Consider the following 15,179-nt stretch of genomic DNA (forward strand, 5'->3'; position numbering starts at 1 on the left):
AAAGAGAAACCCGGAACAGCTTCAAATGACTAGGGTGGCTGAGCTGAACATCTGCACCAAAGTCCAAGCCATGGATCATTACGGAAGGAGAGCATAGCAATATTTCACTACAATCACAGAGTTGCTCCAGACAGCACTCAGCGAACTTTTCACAAACGTGTGTGAGTGATGAATGGGCAGTCAGGTTCTGGCAGAACATTACCTCGATGTTCTGCTTAATGTCCTATTTAATGACTTTGGGTTGTGTGTGTGCATAAATGGGGGGGGGGGGGGGGGGTAGTGGGATTATAAAATCATTTTAATAATAATAATTATAATGATAATAATAGCAATAATAATGATACTACTACTACTGCTAATAATAATAATGATAATAACAATAGTGATGGAAATAACGATGATATTAATAATAATAATATAAATGATAATAAAAGTAATAATAACAATAATCAACAGTGCTTATATATAGCACATAGAACATTCTGTATTATGTCCCTATGTGCTCAAGGATAAAAATGATCACACAAAAACATACAATTGCAATAACAATAATACCTTGTTTCATGTTAAGACTGTAATGAAGACATTCCCAAGGCAGACTTAGATTAAGATTTGTAAATTAGTTTAAATTCTGGGGTAGATTATTCCATATGGTAGAGACATGACGAGCAAATATGTATGTTGTTGCTTTTTTATTCAGCATAACAAATAAGTCCCTGCCTTTTGAACAACAGTTTCTCTCTGGTGTGTCTGCTATTCAAAGTAGTTCTCTCAAATAGTGTGTATTCAAAAGTTAATATCAACATTTTGTACTGAATGTGAATTTTGACTTTAAGCCAGTGCAAGCTTCTTAGAACCAGTGAAGTTTGTGTTAATGTATATTATATATATTTCGTTTTAAATTTGAACACTACTTTTGCAGCAGAGTCTGGGATAGCTTGTTATCTCTGTATCTGTTTGACTGACAATCCACAAACTAATTAATGATGAAATCGACATGTCAAATGAAGAAATCATGAACTGAACGTACTGCTATGTGTTTATCAATGGAGTCTCAAATTTTCCAAATGTTGTATGTGATCGAATCAAGGGGACATTAAGGGACATTAATCCTATGTACTGTATCTTACACTGTCACTTTTTTCACTGGCATTACTCGTGATAACCATCAATCCATGGGTCTCTCCATGCAGCTTTGTCACAATGATGCCATCCTCAATTTCCACTGTAGTATGCTTCCATTCTCTTTGGCTTAACAGTGCTTTTCACAGCAAAAACTATATAAGTATCAAAATCCATATAAAATGTATTTTCTTTTACTTTTTTTGTGAAGCAGCTCACCTATCATACTATTCATTTTGTCTCCGTTAGCCAGGCCGCCATTAGGCCAACCCCGTTAACGATTCTCAGTATTTTTTAATCATGCGTACCCCAGCACCTGGGACACCCACAGCAGACATTAACCAAAGTCAGGACCAAGCTTCAAGTCAAGTTGTGCGAGTTAGAAAGGTATTAGGAGACTGCAAGAGGGTTATAAGCAATTGGATGCTTACATTTCCTCTGCTTGCTCTGCAACTCGAGGAGAATGAATAATAAACTCTGACAGAAAATGTTTTATTGGATGATACGTGTACTGCAGTACACATCCATATTCTTGCAGTCTGTGTCCACATCAGGACTTACAGCATGGCCGTCATTATCTATATCTTTTCATATTGAAAATTGTTGTGGATTTCATTTTTCAAAGAAAAAATGAAGAATTGCAGGTCTGATACTTTAACAGTCTACTTGTAAACATGTACAGTGCCAGAAAAAAAAAAACAGTCACCTTGTTTCATGGTGTCAATATTATTTATAGATATATGTGCAGAAAATTATATACAGAAATATTTGTGAAGTAAAGAACCACAGAAATATAAAAACATGAAAAATTTGATTGCGTTAACGAATCTGAATGTGGAAAGTGTGATACTCGAAGAGATATCAAAACTGATAATTTCCACGTAAATTTATAGTAAAAATATCAGGTAGAAATTCATCTCTATGAAATCTTTTTAAAAGAACATTACTTGTGTAGATAACTCTGTAAAGTGTTTAACAATACAGTGCATCTTTGTACTGTTTGGAGAAATGTTTGCTTTGAAGAGGTTGGACTTTATTTCTCCAATTAGAATAAATCATACTTAAACAACAGTAAAGTTTAAGAGGCAAAACTTGTCATTAATTCGTGTATAGGGAATATCCAGTAACTGATTTTGGAGTAAGAAACGAGATTGATATTATGACGATTTGGAATGAAAATGAAATTTCTTTCTGCCAGAGAGCTGAAAGCTGCGAGAACAATACATTTTTATAATCAATTCCGAAAAAGTAGAGATGGCTAGTATTTAATTTGATGATAAGAAAAAAAAAGATTCCTTCTTTTTTTGGGGTGAGAACTGGATATAAGAAATACTAATACTAAGCAATATTTTATTCTATGAAGGTAAAGGAATATTGTGTAAAGGTACAATGTAATGTATTTCTATTTCATTGTGGTATGGGTTCCTGGAAATTGTCTTGTTCATTAGAACATGTATGTCAAGATTTCTTTCATTACGGGAAATATAGTTACTTTAAATTATGATTGAATGAACTACTGTCTCATTTCAACAGCTTCTGATTTAACAGCAGTTTTGCTTATTATATTTTTCGTTACGGAATACCTGGTACCATAGTAATGCACTTTGAATTTGGCTGAAAATGAAATGTGGAAATCCGTTTAATGAATTGTACAACCTATGATACTTGGAAACAATACAACATAATTATAGTAATGAATATATGTTCAAACAATTATTTTTCCTAGATTTCTTTTTTCTTCAGTTCTGCACGAATTAAATGTTGAATATAATCTAATAAAAATAAATGTCATTTGTTAAAAAGGAATGTGTATTTCTTCCTTTAATGAATGATTGAATATAATACAGGACTTGAGAGTGCTTGAAAATGTCATTATTTCTCGAAAAAGACCAAGTGTAGAGGATGATGATGATGATGATGATGAAAGAAACAAAAAAAAAGTAAAGATCTAAACATGAAGCTCCATGATCGAAATAAGAACTACTAATCTACAATACTTTTATCAACGGATATTAGATTTACAATGCCAAGAGCACAGTGCTAGGATTACTAGAAGAGCTAATTGTGATTTAAACTTTTCTTAGTGAAATAACCTTAACCAGGGATAAATTTGACAGCCATGTGCCGTTTCGTGAATTTATTGGGTGCTGTTCGTTATTCCGAAGGTTCGCTATTCCGAAGGTTCGTTATTCCGAAGGTTCGTTAATCGTGAAACACACAAATTCCCTATACCTAGACGTTTGTTAATCCGAAAATGAAATAGGGTTCGATAATCCGAACATTTGGGGCGTTATTCCGAAGGTTCGTTAACCCGAAAGTGAAATAGGGTTCGCTATTCCGAAGGCTCGTTTATCCGAAAATGAAATAGGGTTCTTTATTCCGAAGGTTTTAATCCGAAATGATAGGGTATAGGGTCCGTAACGAACCTTTGGAATAACGAGTTTTGTTTCATTTTCGGAATAACGAACCTTCGGAATAACGAACCTTATTTCATTTTCGAATTAATGAACCTTCGGACCAAAGAACCTTTGGAATAACGAACCTTCGGAATAACGAGCTGTAACCAATTTATTTTGCGGAGAATCCTGAACGCTATGTGCGGCACAAGAGCAGTGTGCCGGTTCGTGGATTTATTTTGCGGTAAATCCTGAACATCATGTGCGACACTAAGCGCTATGTGCCGGTTCGTGGATTTATTTTGCGGAGAATCCTGAACGCTATGTGCGACACTAAGCGCTGTGTGCCGGTTCGTGGATTTATTTTGCGGAGAATCCTGAACGCGATGTGTGACACTAAGCGCTGTGTGCCGGTTCGTGGATTTTTTCGGACCTAGTCTGGAGTTTTCACAAAACGACACACAACTTTATAGCCTTACTGTGTGCATATTTTACATCACTGGGAAAATTGTTATGTATAGCAAGAAAGAGCAGATTCTCCTCGTACGTCACATTGAAATTTGTTGAAAATCAATTCCATTAACATATCTTACTAATAGTTTGAAAAAACAGAAATCTTTAAATGCGATTTACTCGAAATGTACTTCGCGCACCGGCGGTGCGCGTGTGCCGGTTCGTGGATTCAGCGACGAATTCTACTGTCGTCATTATCATTATTGCTTGACTAATAAAGTGATGCCTTTTATCATTCTGTCTTTAAAAAAAAGAGTATGGAGTGTTTACATTCCTATTCACGTATCACCACGACAACACAAATTTTCCCCCTGAAAGGTTCACTTGTGGAGGATGACAAGATGGCCCAGGTGATGGTCAGTCAGACACTGACCGACATCCTGATGGCCGCCACCCTCAGCGGCCAGGACCCCACCCCCTGGCTGGTGGAGAGCATGGTGGAGGAGTGCCTGGTTCTGGCCCAGGGGTTCTCAACACTGGTGCCGGAGGAGTTCTACCTGCCTGCCCCACCTTACTACTGCCCCCAGCCGGACTACATTCCAAATGTAAGTTATATCATTGTTATTGTGTTTTTGCTTTGTAATACCAAAGTTGGATGATTTCAGCTTTTGTTTGTTTGTCTACACTGTACATTCCTTCCAAGAATACAGTGCCTATGTAGTTAGTATTACTGCAGCTTTTTTTTTTGGGGGGGGGGGGAGGGCTGGGGCTGCATTATTTGAATCTATTTAAAAGTGATTTTGTTAGAGTGCTAAGGTATTGTAGTCATCCTTTGGTCACATTAATGTTAAGCATAAGAATCTCTTAGTATGATGTTTTTGTCAGCAAATCATAGCCTGAAAAATATTTGACTAATTATCATGAATAGTCCTAGAATTGGGATATCCTACATTGCAACCCTACAATTGGACTTAATTTTGATGATGCCTGAACTTGTTTTCCCTCAAGCCATTGAAGATGACAAAACACCAACAGACTGCAGAAACCATGCCAAAATATCCCCTCCAATTCTCTCCTCTGCAGGATTCTGATCCTCTGGAGGTCTTGGAGGAGGACGACAAGAGGCGGGAGGTCAACGACCTGGTGCAGCTGATTCTTCTGGTGCTGAACGCATCCCGCTGCAGTCTGCCCTGCGCCCGCTGGTATGTGGAGGAGCTCCGAGGGGTGCAGGAAAAGCAGGCAAAGTTTAAGGTCAGTGTTTTTTTCTCTCTGTGTGTCAGTGTTCCATCGGAACACCATCCCCATAGCCAATCATGGAAGGCTGACTGTGTCTGAGATCAGGCTTGTCATTTTAGTTGTCCCCGCCGAACGAGTTCGAGCAGGGGACTGTGAAACAGGCTCCGAACGTGTGTGTGTCTGTGTGTGTGTCTGTCTGTGTGTGCATCCGTGTGTGATCAAAATCTTCAATTTGCTTCTTCTCTGTCATTTATGAGCCAATTTTGATTCTGTTTGCTTTATATGATAGCACTACATGGGAGCTTTGAAACTTCTACACAGAATTTCAGTTGTGACCTTTGACCGTGACCTTTGACCTACATTGTACATTTTGCTACAAAATGCTACTCCTTTGCCATTTCTAACCCGATTTCGATTCCGTTTGCTTTATGTGATGGCACTAGGTGAGGGCTTGAAAACTTGTACACAGAATTTTGACCTTTGACTTCTTTGACCTTTGACCTTGATTTTTGACCTATATTGTACATTTTGCTACAAAATGCTACTTCCGGCGGGGACATATATTACGCACTGCGTAATTTCTACTTTTCCTTGTTTTAATTGTCCCCGCCGAACGAGTTCGAGCAGGGGACTATGAAACGGGCTCCGTACGTGTGTGTGTCCGTGTGTCCGTCCGTCTGTGCGTCCGTGTGTGATCAAAATGTTCAATTTGCTACTTCTCTGTCATTTATGAGCCAATTTTGATTCTGTTTGCTTTATATGATAGCACTACATGGGAGCTTTGAAACTTCTACACAGAATTTCAGTTGTGACCTTTGACCTTGACCTTTGACCTATATTGTACATTTTGATTCAAAATGCTACTCCTTTGCCATTTCTAACCCGATTTTGATTCTGTTTGCTTTATGTGATGGCACTAGGTGAGGGCTTGAAAACTTGTACACAGAATTTTGACCTTTGACTTCTTTGACCTTTGACCTTGATTTTTGACCTATATTGTACATTTTGCTGCAAAATGCTACTCCTTCGCCATTTCTTACCCGATTTCGATTCCGTTTGCTTTATGTGATGGCACTAGGTGAGGGCTTGCAAACTTCTACACAGAATTTTGACCTTTGACTTCTTTGATCTTTGACCTTGATTTTTTACCTATATTGTACATTTTGCTTCAAAATGCTACTCCTTCGCCATTTCTACCCCGATTTCGATTCCGTTTGCTTTATGTGATGGCACTAGGTGAGGGCTTGAAAACTTGTACACAGAATTTTGACCTTTGACTTCTTTGACCTTTGACCTTGATTTTTGACCTATATTGTACATTTTGCTACAAAATGCTACTCCTTCACCATTTCTAACCCGATTTCGATTCCGTTTGCTTTATGTGATGGCACTAGGTGAGGGCTTGAAAACTTCTACACAGAATTTTGACCTTTGACTTCTTTGACCTTTGACCTTGATTTTTGACCTATATTGTACATTTTGCTACAAAATGCTACTTCCGGCGGGGACATATATTACGCACTGCGTAATTTCTACTTTTCCTTGTTTTAATTGTCCCCGCCGAACGAGTTCGAGCAGGGGACTATGAAACGGGCTCCGTACGTGTGTGTGTCCGTGTGTCCGTCTGTCTGTGCGTCCGTGTGTGATCAAAATGTTCAATTTGCTACTTCTCTGTCATTTATGAGCCAATTTTGATTCTGTTTGCTTTATATGATAGCACTACATGGGAGTTTTGAAACTTCTACACAGAATTTCAGTTGTGACCTTTGACCTTGACCTTTTACCTATATTGTACATTTTGCTTCAAAATGCTACTCCTTCGCCATTTCTAACCCGATTTTGATTCTGTTTGCTTTATGTGATGGCACTAGGTGAGGGCTTGAAAACTTGTACACAGAATTTTGACCTTTGACTTCTTTGACTTTTGACCTTGATTTTTGACCTATATTGTACATTTTGCTGCAAAATGCTACTCCTTCGCCATTTCTTACCCGATTTCGATTCCGTTTGCTTTATGTGATGGCACTAGGTGAGGGCTTGCAAACTTCTACACAGAATTTTGACCTTTGACTTCTTTGATCTTTGACCTTGATTTTTTACCTATATTGTACATTTTGCTTCAAAATGCTACTCCTTCGCCATTTCTACCCCGATTTCGATTCCGTTTGCTTTATGTGATGGCACTAGGTGAGGGCTTCAAAATTTCCACACAGAATTTTGACCTTTGACTTCTTTGACCTTTGACCTTGATTTTTGACCTATATTGTACATTGGCTACAAAATGCTACTCCTTCGCCATTTCTAACCCGATTTCGATTCCGTTTGCTTTATGTGATGGCACTAGGTGAGGGCTTCAAAACTTCCACACAGAATTTTGACCTTTGACTTCTTTGACCGTGACCTTGATTTTTGACCTATATTGTGCATTGGCTACAAAATGCTACTCCTTCGCCATTTCTAACCCGATTTCGATTCCGTTTGCTTTATGTGATGGCACTAGGTGAGGGCTTCAAAACTTCTACACAGAATTTTGACCTTCGACTTCTTTGACCTTTGACCTTGATTTTTTACCTATATTGTACATTTTGCCACTAAATGCTACTTCCGGCGGGGACATATGTTACGCACCGCGTAATATCTACTTTTCCTTGTTTGATATGAGTTGATTTGATCTCGTACATTGTTTTTTAAGGAACAAAACAGACATGAAAATATGCTTGGTTTGATGCATCATGGAAAAGGATAATCAAAGTATAATCATGCATAAATGCAAGAGTATAGATCAATAAATCTGTGAAGCACATATGATGTCACAATCGTTTAACAAGAAGAGAAGCAATTTGTTGAACCTGCAACTAACAGAAAAACAAAACAAAAACTAACAAACAAACCAATGCAGGAGATATCCATGATATATGTTGACAGAGACCTAGTTGGCACTTGAGTGAACTGCAACCATCTCTGTTCTATTATATTTTCGTAGGAAAATTGCAGTAGTACAGTGTATCACAAGCTTAGCATGTCTCAACCTGCATTTTATGCATTTCTGAGACACTTACAAAATTTGTAGCAGTGATAAAGACACACATCTCATGAAAATTCTTGCATTTCTTCCATCTGTTCTGGGCACCTTCCAAAAGCTGAGAAATTGAGGAATCTTCTTTGTCATGTAAAAAGTCATGTCTGCAAAGCTGTTGATTGAATGTTCTGGCTGTGAATCAAATAACATATCATTTTTGGCCCCCCACAAGCATACATCCAGTAAAGTCCAACTCAATATCATGCAGATGAAGACCATTGCTTTGGAATTAATACAAACTAGGTCAACATTTACTGGAGGTGTGCTTGCAAGGCATTCACATGTATTAACTGATTAGAAAGAGATGTGTTCAGTTTTAAGTTGCTCCTAAATCATCCCAAATAGTGTGACTAAATTGTCCTTTGAGCTGTTAAAGTGCCCTCAAGTTTGAAGTGAAAAAACCATAAGTGTGTATTTATTTTCTTTCACAATTTGAAATCAAATTCAAACAGTGAAATGTGTGTGATTTTCATAGCGGGTAACTCTGAAGAGTTGCAGAAACAGCTGCAAATAAATCATCAGCAACAAGTTTTGCTGACACACAATACTTTAGTATAAAACTTGGACATTATAGAATGTTTATTGCTGTTGATCTCCAGGAGTGAGATCACATGTTCACTCTGTATAGTGATAGAACTTTGTGAATAAAAGGAAAAGCAACAACAACAACACCTATGACACAACCACAACCATTCCCCCTCCCATACCCTCGATGATCACCTACCAATCGAATGGCTACTACAATGTACCTTTATCTGCCAGATTTCTCATGTCATAATGTCATCTGAATTTTCTCCTCTACCACCAGGGAGAAAAGTTGGAGCTACCAGACCAGCTCCAGGTACTGGGTTCCTACCCCATCAACATCCTGGGGCACGCCGAGGACCACAATAACAACGTGAGCGGGCGGGGCAGGGGCGTGGTCATGAAGTGCTTCCGTGATCTATGCTGCATACTGTGGATGCTCTACACCCGCGACAAACTGTCCCTGGCCATTCGAAAGTACCAGACCAGCAAGGAGCGGTCACTCCAGGTCAAGGTATAGCTCTTTCCTCTGTCAGTTCAGTGCTGTATCTTCTCTTGTTGCGTTTTGAAAAGTTATACACAATGCAATTGGACAGGTGTAGAGATGTGTCATAGTAAACATGATGTTAGCCTTGTTACTTTGTGAAGCAAAAGAGTTATAGAGTGTCTTGAAACAGCCTGAACATTTACAATGATGTATGCCTCTCTCATTTTCATGGGAATTCCAGGTTAAGCATATTTTTATTTATTTTTTTTTTCTTTGGGGGGGGGGGTTATTTTGATTGTCTATTTTTCTAGGGGGTGGGGTTGGGATTGATTTATTCAACTAAGAGCTTGACTTTACTTCAATTAAAAGAGAAGAATTTGATAAAGAGACTAATTTGATACCTTGTGTTGTCTTGATTACACAGCAAGAGCTTTCTTAGCAACTTCTTAAAATTCTGCATAAAAAGTATACATGCATTCTGAACGAAATCATAATAGAACTTATAGTGCTTATTGTGATAACAAAAGGTTGAAAAACCTGAAGAGAAGATTGGGGATCTATTTGACCTGTGTACTTTCAATGTCTCTTCCAACCTCCAGCCAGCCAGCAGTGCAGAGGAGAAGGAGAAAGTGGAGAAGTTGCTGAAGGCAGTCCTGTCTTGGGCAGAATGTTTGCATCCATTCTCCAGGTTTCTCCACCTCGAGGACGAGGTCAACGACATTCTCCTGACGGTCATCTCAGAGCTACCCCTCTCCAAGGAGACCGTCTCCATCCTCGGCCGCCACTTCCACCAGCTGGACGGGCTGCCACCTTTCCTGGAGGAGAAGCTGAGCAGACTTAGGGAGAAGTTGAGGCGCAAGAAGGTGGCAGTTGATCACGAGAAGGCCAGGAGGAGAGAAAAGGGGGGTGCAAATGATGGCGAAAGGCGTTCCGTTGCTTTTGAAACCCTGATGACCCACTACAAACGGCAAAGCAAGAGGAGACGTGCAGAGCTAGAGACACGTAAATCTGTGTTTGGTAGTCTTGATGATAGTGTCTTTGAGGCGAGTGATGTAGAAGGCGCAAATGAGCGTGGAGGGACTCCCAAGTTAGGGATTGATACTGCTAACACTGCAGAGAGCAATACAGAGCCAAGCAGAAATCCTGGAGAGGTGGCAGACTCATCTCCTTCACAATTCCCACTGGTGGTTGGGTCACGGGAATTCGAGGGCAATGCTGCGTTTTTGCACTTCCTGGAAACCTTTTTCTTGGTGACCTTTGGTAGTCAGGTGCAAGATGAAATGTACATGTCACAGAGAGAACTTCCACTGATAGGAGCATTTCAGAGTCGGATTCTTGAAACAGAGTTTAGGAAGAGTACTGCAAGACACCAAAACAAGTCTCATTTGGAGGAAGTCCAAGTTTCCCACTTGTCTCTCTGTCACAGTCCCTGTGAAACAAGTGATGTTGACTTGAACAAGAAATCCCTGACAACAGGAGTTCGGGGCCCTGGTCTTTTCAAGAAGCTCTTTGGCTGTCCACTTGAGAAAGACAACAATGTGGCAGTTCCAAGGCTATCCCTTCAGCGCAGTGGTAGCTTTTCAAGCCTGCAGGATTCTGATGCGGTAGATAGTCCAGATTTGTTTGTGCGTAGGAGATCATCAAAGAAGTCTGTCAAGATGGGTGTCCAACTGAAAAAGTGCAAGACATCGTTTGTATCTTTAACGCCCTCTGACTGCTTCAGGCAAGTGAGAATGAATCTGGGTGAGGAGTACGTAGAACCAGCAGAGCTCTTGGAATGGCTGACAAGGTGGGCAGGGAGGAAACCCTCCAAGGCCTTCCAGAGACTGGAAGGCACAGGTGATGAATCAAGGGCACTGATGCAGGTGAAGCTTCCGCAACAACTAGTCTTGCTGAGTGTCTGGCTCTTGAAGCAAGTCTACATCCCACATGCCTTCAAGACTGATAGAGTCACGTCCTCACGCGTGAGACGCACTCGCTCTCGCGAACCGAGCCCTCATGGGAAAGTCCAGTTCAAATTTCGCAGCAAGCACTCCTCAAACAAGGAGCCCTCCAGACCCGGGAGACACAGGCATTCGGACAAGATGAGAAGAATCTCCAAAGATCGCAGCAGAGAGCGTATAGAGAAGATGGACAACAACAGGAACTTGACACCTGGAGATGATGAACCAATTCAGATCAGAGCTAGTTCCCCCTATGACCCATCCACTGCTGACACTGTGGGGGTGATACCCCAGATCACTGTGGATGATGACACTTCCAACGGAGTGTCCAGTCTGTCTACTAGAATTGAAGACCAGCCAGGGTACCACCCCCTAAGAGACATCCAACAGGATGAAATGGACTTCCCCTTGACCACTGTGGAGACAAGACCAGCAGCAGAAGTGGCTCAAAACAAGTTAGGGAAAGATGGGTTAAAGAAAAAGAGGAGGCAGCTACCCGAAGTGACAGAGGATAAGCGCAGGAATTCTCCAACTTTCGAGCAGCTTCTCAAGGGAAAGATACCGATGTCAAACTTCAGCCTGAGACGGGGGATAACCAGAACTAGAACCGTCCCAACAGAAAATGACCGCAAGAATGAGAGCCGCGCCAGGAAATACAGTAAGAAAAGGAGCAAGAGTGAGTCTAAGAAACAAGCTGAAGTCAAGGAGTATGAAATGAAGGACCTGCAAGGCCGGTTAGGTACCAGAATTGACATCCATGACTTGCCTCCTGCAAGTCCCCGACAGAGAAGACGGCATCACAAGATCGACGAGAATATGCCCTCAATGGGAGAGCCAAGGTTTCATGACCCTTACCCTGTGATCCAATCTGCTGCCAACTTGACACCATATGATGAGGGTAGCCATGGCAACAAGACAAGGGAGGATGAAAGGCGTCGTTCCGTAGACATCATCAGTCAGAGCTCGAAGGGCGGTGGTATCCTTGGCAGCAACATCCATGTCTACGAGAGCTCCAGCAGCTCACCAAATGTTAGCTCTCTGGAAGACTCTGATGACGACGTCCTCAACGATCGTCACTCGAGAGAGAAAGGACGGACTGGTGCATCGACAGGACAACCTGGGTCTTCCTTGAAGTAAGTAAATGGCACTGCCAGGAGCAGCACCCTCCTCCCAGCATCTTGTGTGTGCATGGCTTGGTCTTCCGTCTGTCTCGTGCTGTCCCTCCAGTCGTCCCCCTTCCCTCACATCAGGCATCGTGTCATTGAAAAAGCTTCATTGTTTCCCCTGGCATGAGAGCAAGCGCTCCCTTAGAAATCACTGCAGCAACATCCTCGCACACACTCACACCTCATCCCCTCACACTGAGATGGATCATTCTCATCCGTTGCTATGACTACCATGTGTGAAGGCATCAACCCCCGCACTCGTCACCAAAGCGCCTTTCATTGTGTCAACATTTAATTACTTTTCACAAAATTATTCTCCTGACCATGTCAACTTCTGTAGTTATGCAGGAGACATTTTTGCTGAAATGAAAGGACTTGATAACAATCTGTCTTCTTCTACTGTGATCCTTGCTCCTACATTAGCCAAAAAATAAATAAACAGTGAGAACACTCATTTTTAGATTTCATCGAAAGAATTTAGACATGTAAGTTTTTTACAAGATCCTGTGCCCTTTAAAAATGCAAATGCAAGGCGAGAGAAAAAAAAAAAAAAAAAACATGCTACAGGATGCGACAGGGTACTCCTAGCTAATTCATCTTCCCACCGTCACAGATTAAAGAAAAGAAAGAAAGAAAGAAAGAAACTTGCGTAGATTTAGCAATTATATCGTCTTATAAAGTTTATGTTGCTATACCGCGTGTCCCAAAAAAAGCGGAACGGTGGATTTTCAGTACCTTGCATTATAAAAGTGATATGTTTTTTAACATCATTAGAAAGAGAATTTTCCGCAGAAGACAATGATACCAAAATCATAAAATTTGGTTCAGTACTTTTTATTCTACGCCAATTCCTGAAAATGCAGTCATTTTCAAATTTCGCCGGATTTCTGCGTCTTACGAGATAATGATTTGAGTGCGACACGCGATCCATACGGTGAATATTGTGTAAGCTCAGTGATCCATGTCAACAAAAGATACAGAAAAAAAAAAAGACTGTGTATGTGTGTGTGTCTGTGTGTGTGTGTGTGTACGCGCCCAATAGAAAGCGTTATCTTTTGTTGACATGGATCAACGAGCGTACACAATTCACCGTATGGAACGCGTGTCGCGCCCAAATTATTATCTCATAAGTCGCAAAAAATTGAAAATGACTGCATTTACAGAAATTGGCGTAGAATAAAAAGTACTGAACCAAATTTAATGATTTTGGTATCATAGTCTTCTGCGGAAGATGCTCTTACTAATGATGTCAAAAAATATATCACTTTTAGACCGCAAGGTACTGAAAATCCACCGTTCCGCTTTTTTTGGGACACCCGGTATAGATTAAAGAAGACTGCAATAGTAGTACTTTTTTGAGTGCTGTGACCGCGCTAGCAAAGCATTTGGTCCTCACGAAACACTGGAACAGCCGATGGGAGGTCTTGGCATGTCCTACATGTCTCTGTGTGGAATCTGCAGCACACTGTAAGTTTTTATTTGGAATTGTGGCTTCAACATTTGTGGTTTTGCATCCTGTGATATAAGACTAGCCTGTCGCCAAGCTTGTCAGAACTGTGGAGATTTCTTTCTTTACCATCTAAGTTGTGTAATCATCCGTTATGATGGTCAATGATAGAATCACAAGAATTTAACTAATATTGTCCCTCTGTTTAGGTTCATTTATTTGCCTTAGCTGAAGCAATCAGATTGAAAGAGCTAATGATAGAAATGACAGAGCAATAATTCGGGATGATTTGTTTTTGCTTCCGAGTTTGATATGTCAAAAAAGGAGGGAGCAAATTTGCTGGCATCTCATCCAAACTAAGTCTGTAATTTCAGGGAGAAGGATATCTTAGATTCTATCATTGTTATACAAATTGGTCCTCCCACCGGTACTAGCCCATTTTGTGAGCTATTCCTGCCATGGTTGACCATGTTCCATGTGGACGTAAGCTTGGTAAGGTCAAAAGTAGTAGCATGTCGAAGTTCAGTGTAGACCCATTCGTGCTGGACAGCAACAACAATAGTTTTAGCTTTTTCTTGTACCGATATTCTTATTTCAATCCTTAAAAGGCATGCTTCAGTTGTCATTAAATAGGTAGGCAGCCTGTATATCATGGAAGCTAGGTTGTTTGGTGACCCTTTTGATGATATCCCAAAGGTTTGATTTGTACACTGTAGAATGCATTATGTTTTTGTCTACATTAAATTGAAACGTGACATACCGCAAAGCTTATTCTCAATGCAAATATGTATGAATGGTGTTAACATTCTACATTGTATGTACTGCCAAGTTGGTATTAATCACAATTGTACTCTACAATATAACTACATTTTATATATTTTTACTTCTGAAACCAAATTTAGTTTTTAATGAGATGCAATACACATTGTACCTTGAGAAACACTCTTTTTTTTGATAATATGATATGAATGGTTTCTTTTGAGATAATGAACAAGTAATCTGTTTTACATTTATGGTACTTTGCATATATCCTTAGCAAAGATATGGCTTTGTTAGCATGACAGAATTTCTTGAGCAATTAAAAATGTATGTACTATGAAATATTTGTTGAAAGGAACAACAAAACAAAGACTGTTTGTAAACATGTCAGTGCAAGTTCATTGTGACCTTTGAATATATGCCAAAATGTAAGGTGATGTTAATATCATACAATTTCACATTTAAGGTACAGACTCGTCCCTGTGAATACTAACCAGAATATTCCTGTGACACAAATGTGCTGTGCTGTGTATCATAACCTGAGGAAAGGAAACAATAAATATCTT

At 40.1% G+C, this 15,179-nt stretch overlaps 1 protein-coding gene across 1 annotated transcript in view; it reads left to right on the forward strand.

Moving 5' to 3' along the window:
• The window catches only part of LOC139709165 (uncharacterized), a 71,097-nt gene that overhangs the window by 25,626 nt on the left and 30,292 nt on the right, over positions 1-15,179 (forward strand). Inside the window, exons 7-10 of the mRNA XM_071621120.1 lie at positions 4,350-4,576; positions 5,055-5,228; positions 9,095-9,325; positions 9,898-12,374. Of these exons, the coding sequence (XP_071477221.1) occupies positions 4,350-4,576; positions 5,055-5,228; positions 9,095-9,325; positions 9,898-12,374 (3,109 nt within the window). The remainder of the gene's footprint in view (positions 1-4,349; positions 4,577-5,054; positions 5,229-9,094; positions 9,326-9,897; positions 12,375-15,179) is intronic.

This window comes from Diadema antillarum, unplaced genomic scaffold (assembly GCF_040938485.1).
Source record: "Diadema antillarum isolate AM-2024a unplaced genomic scaffold, OU_Dant_1.0 seq00001411_RagTag, whole genome shotgun sequence".
Classification (NCBI taxonomy): domain Eukaryota; kingdom Metazoa; phylum Echinodermata; class Echinoidea; order Diadematoida; family Diadematidae; genus Diadema; species Diadema antillarum.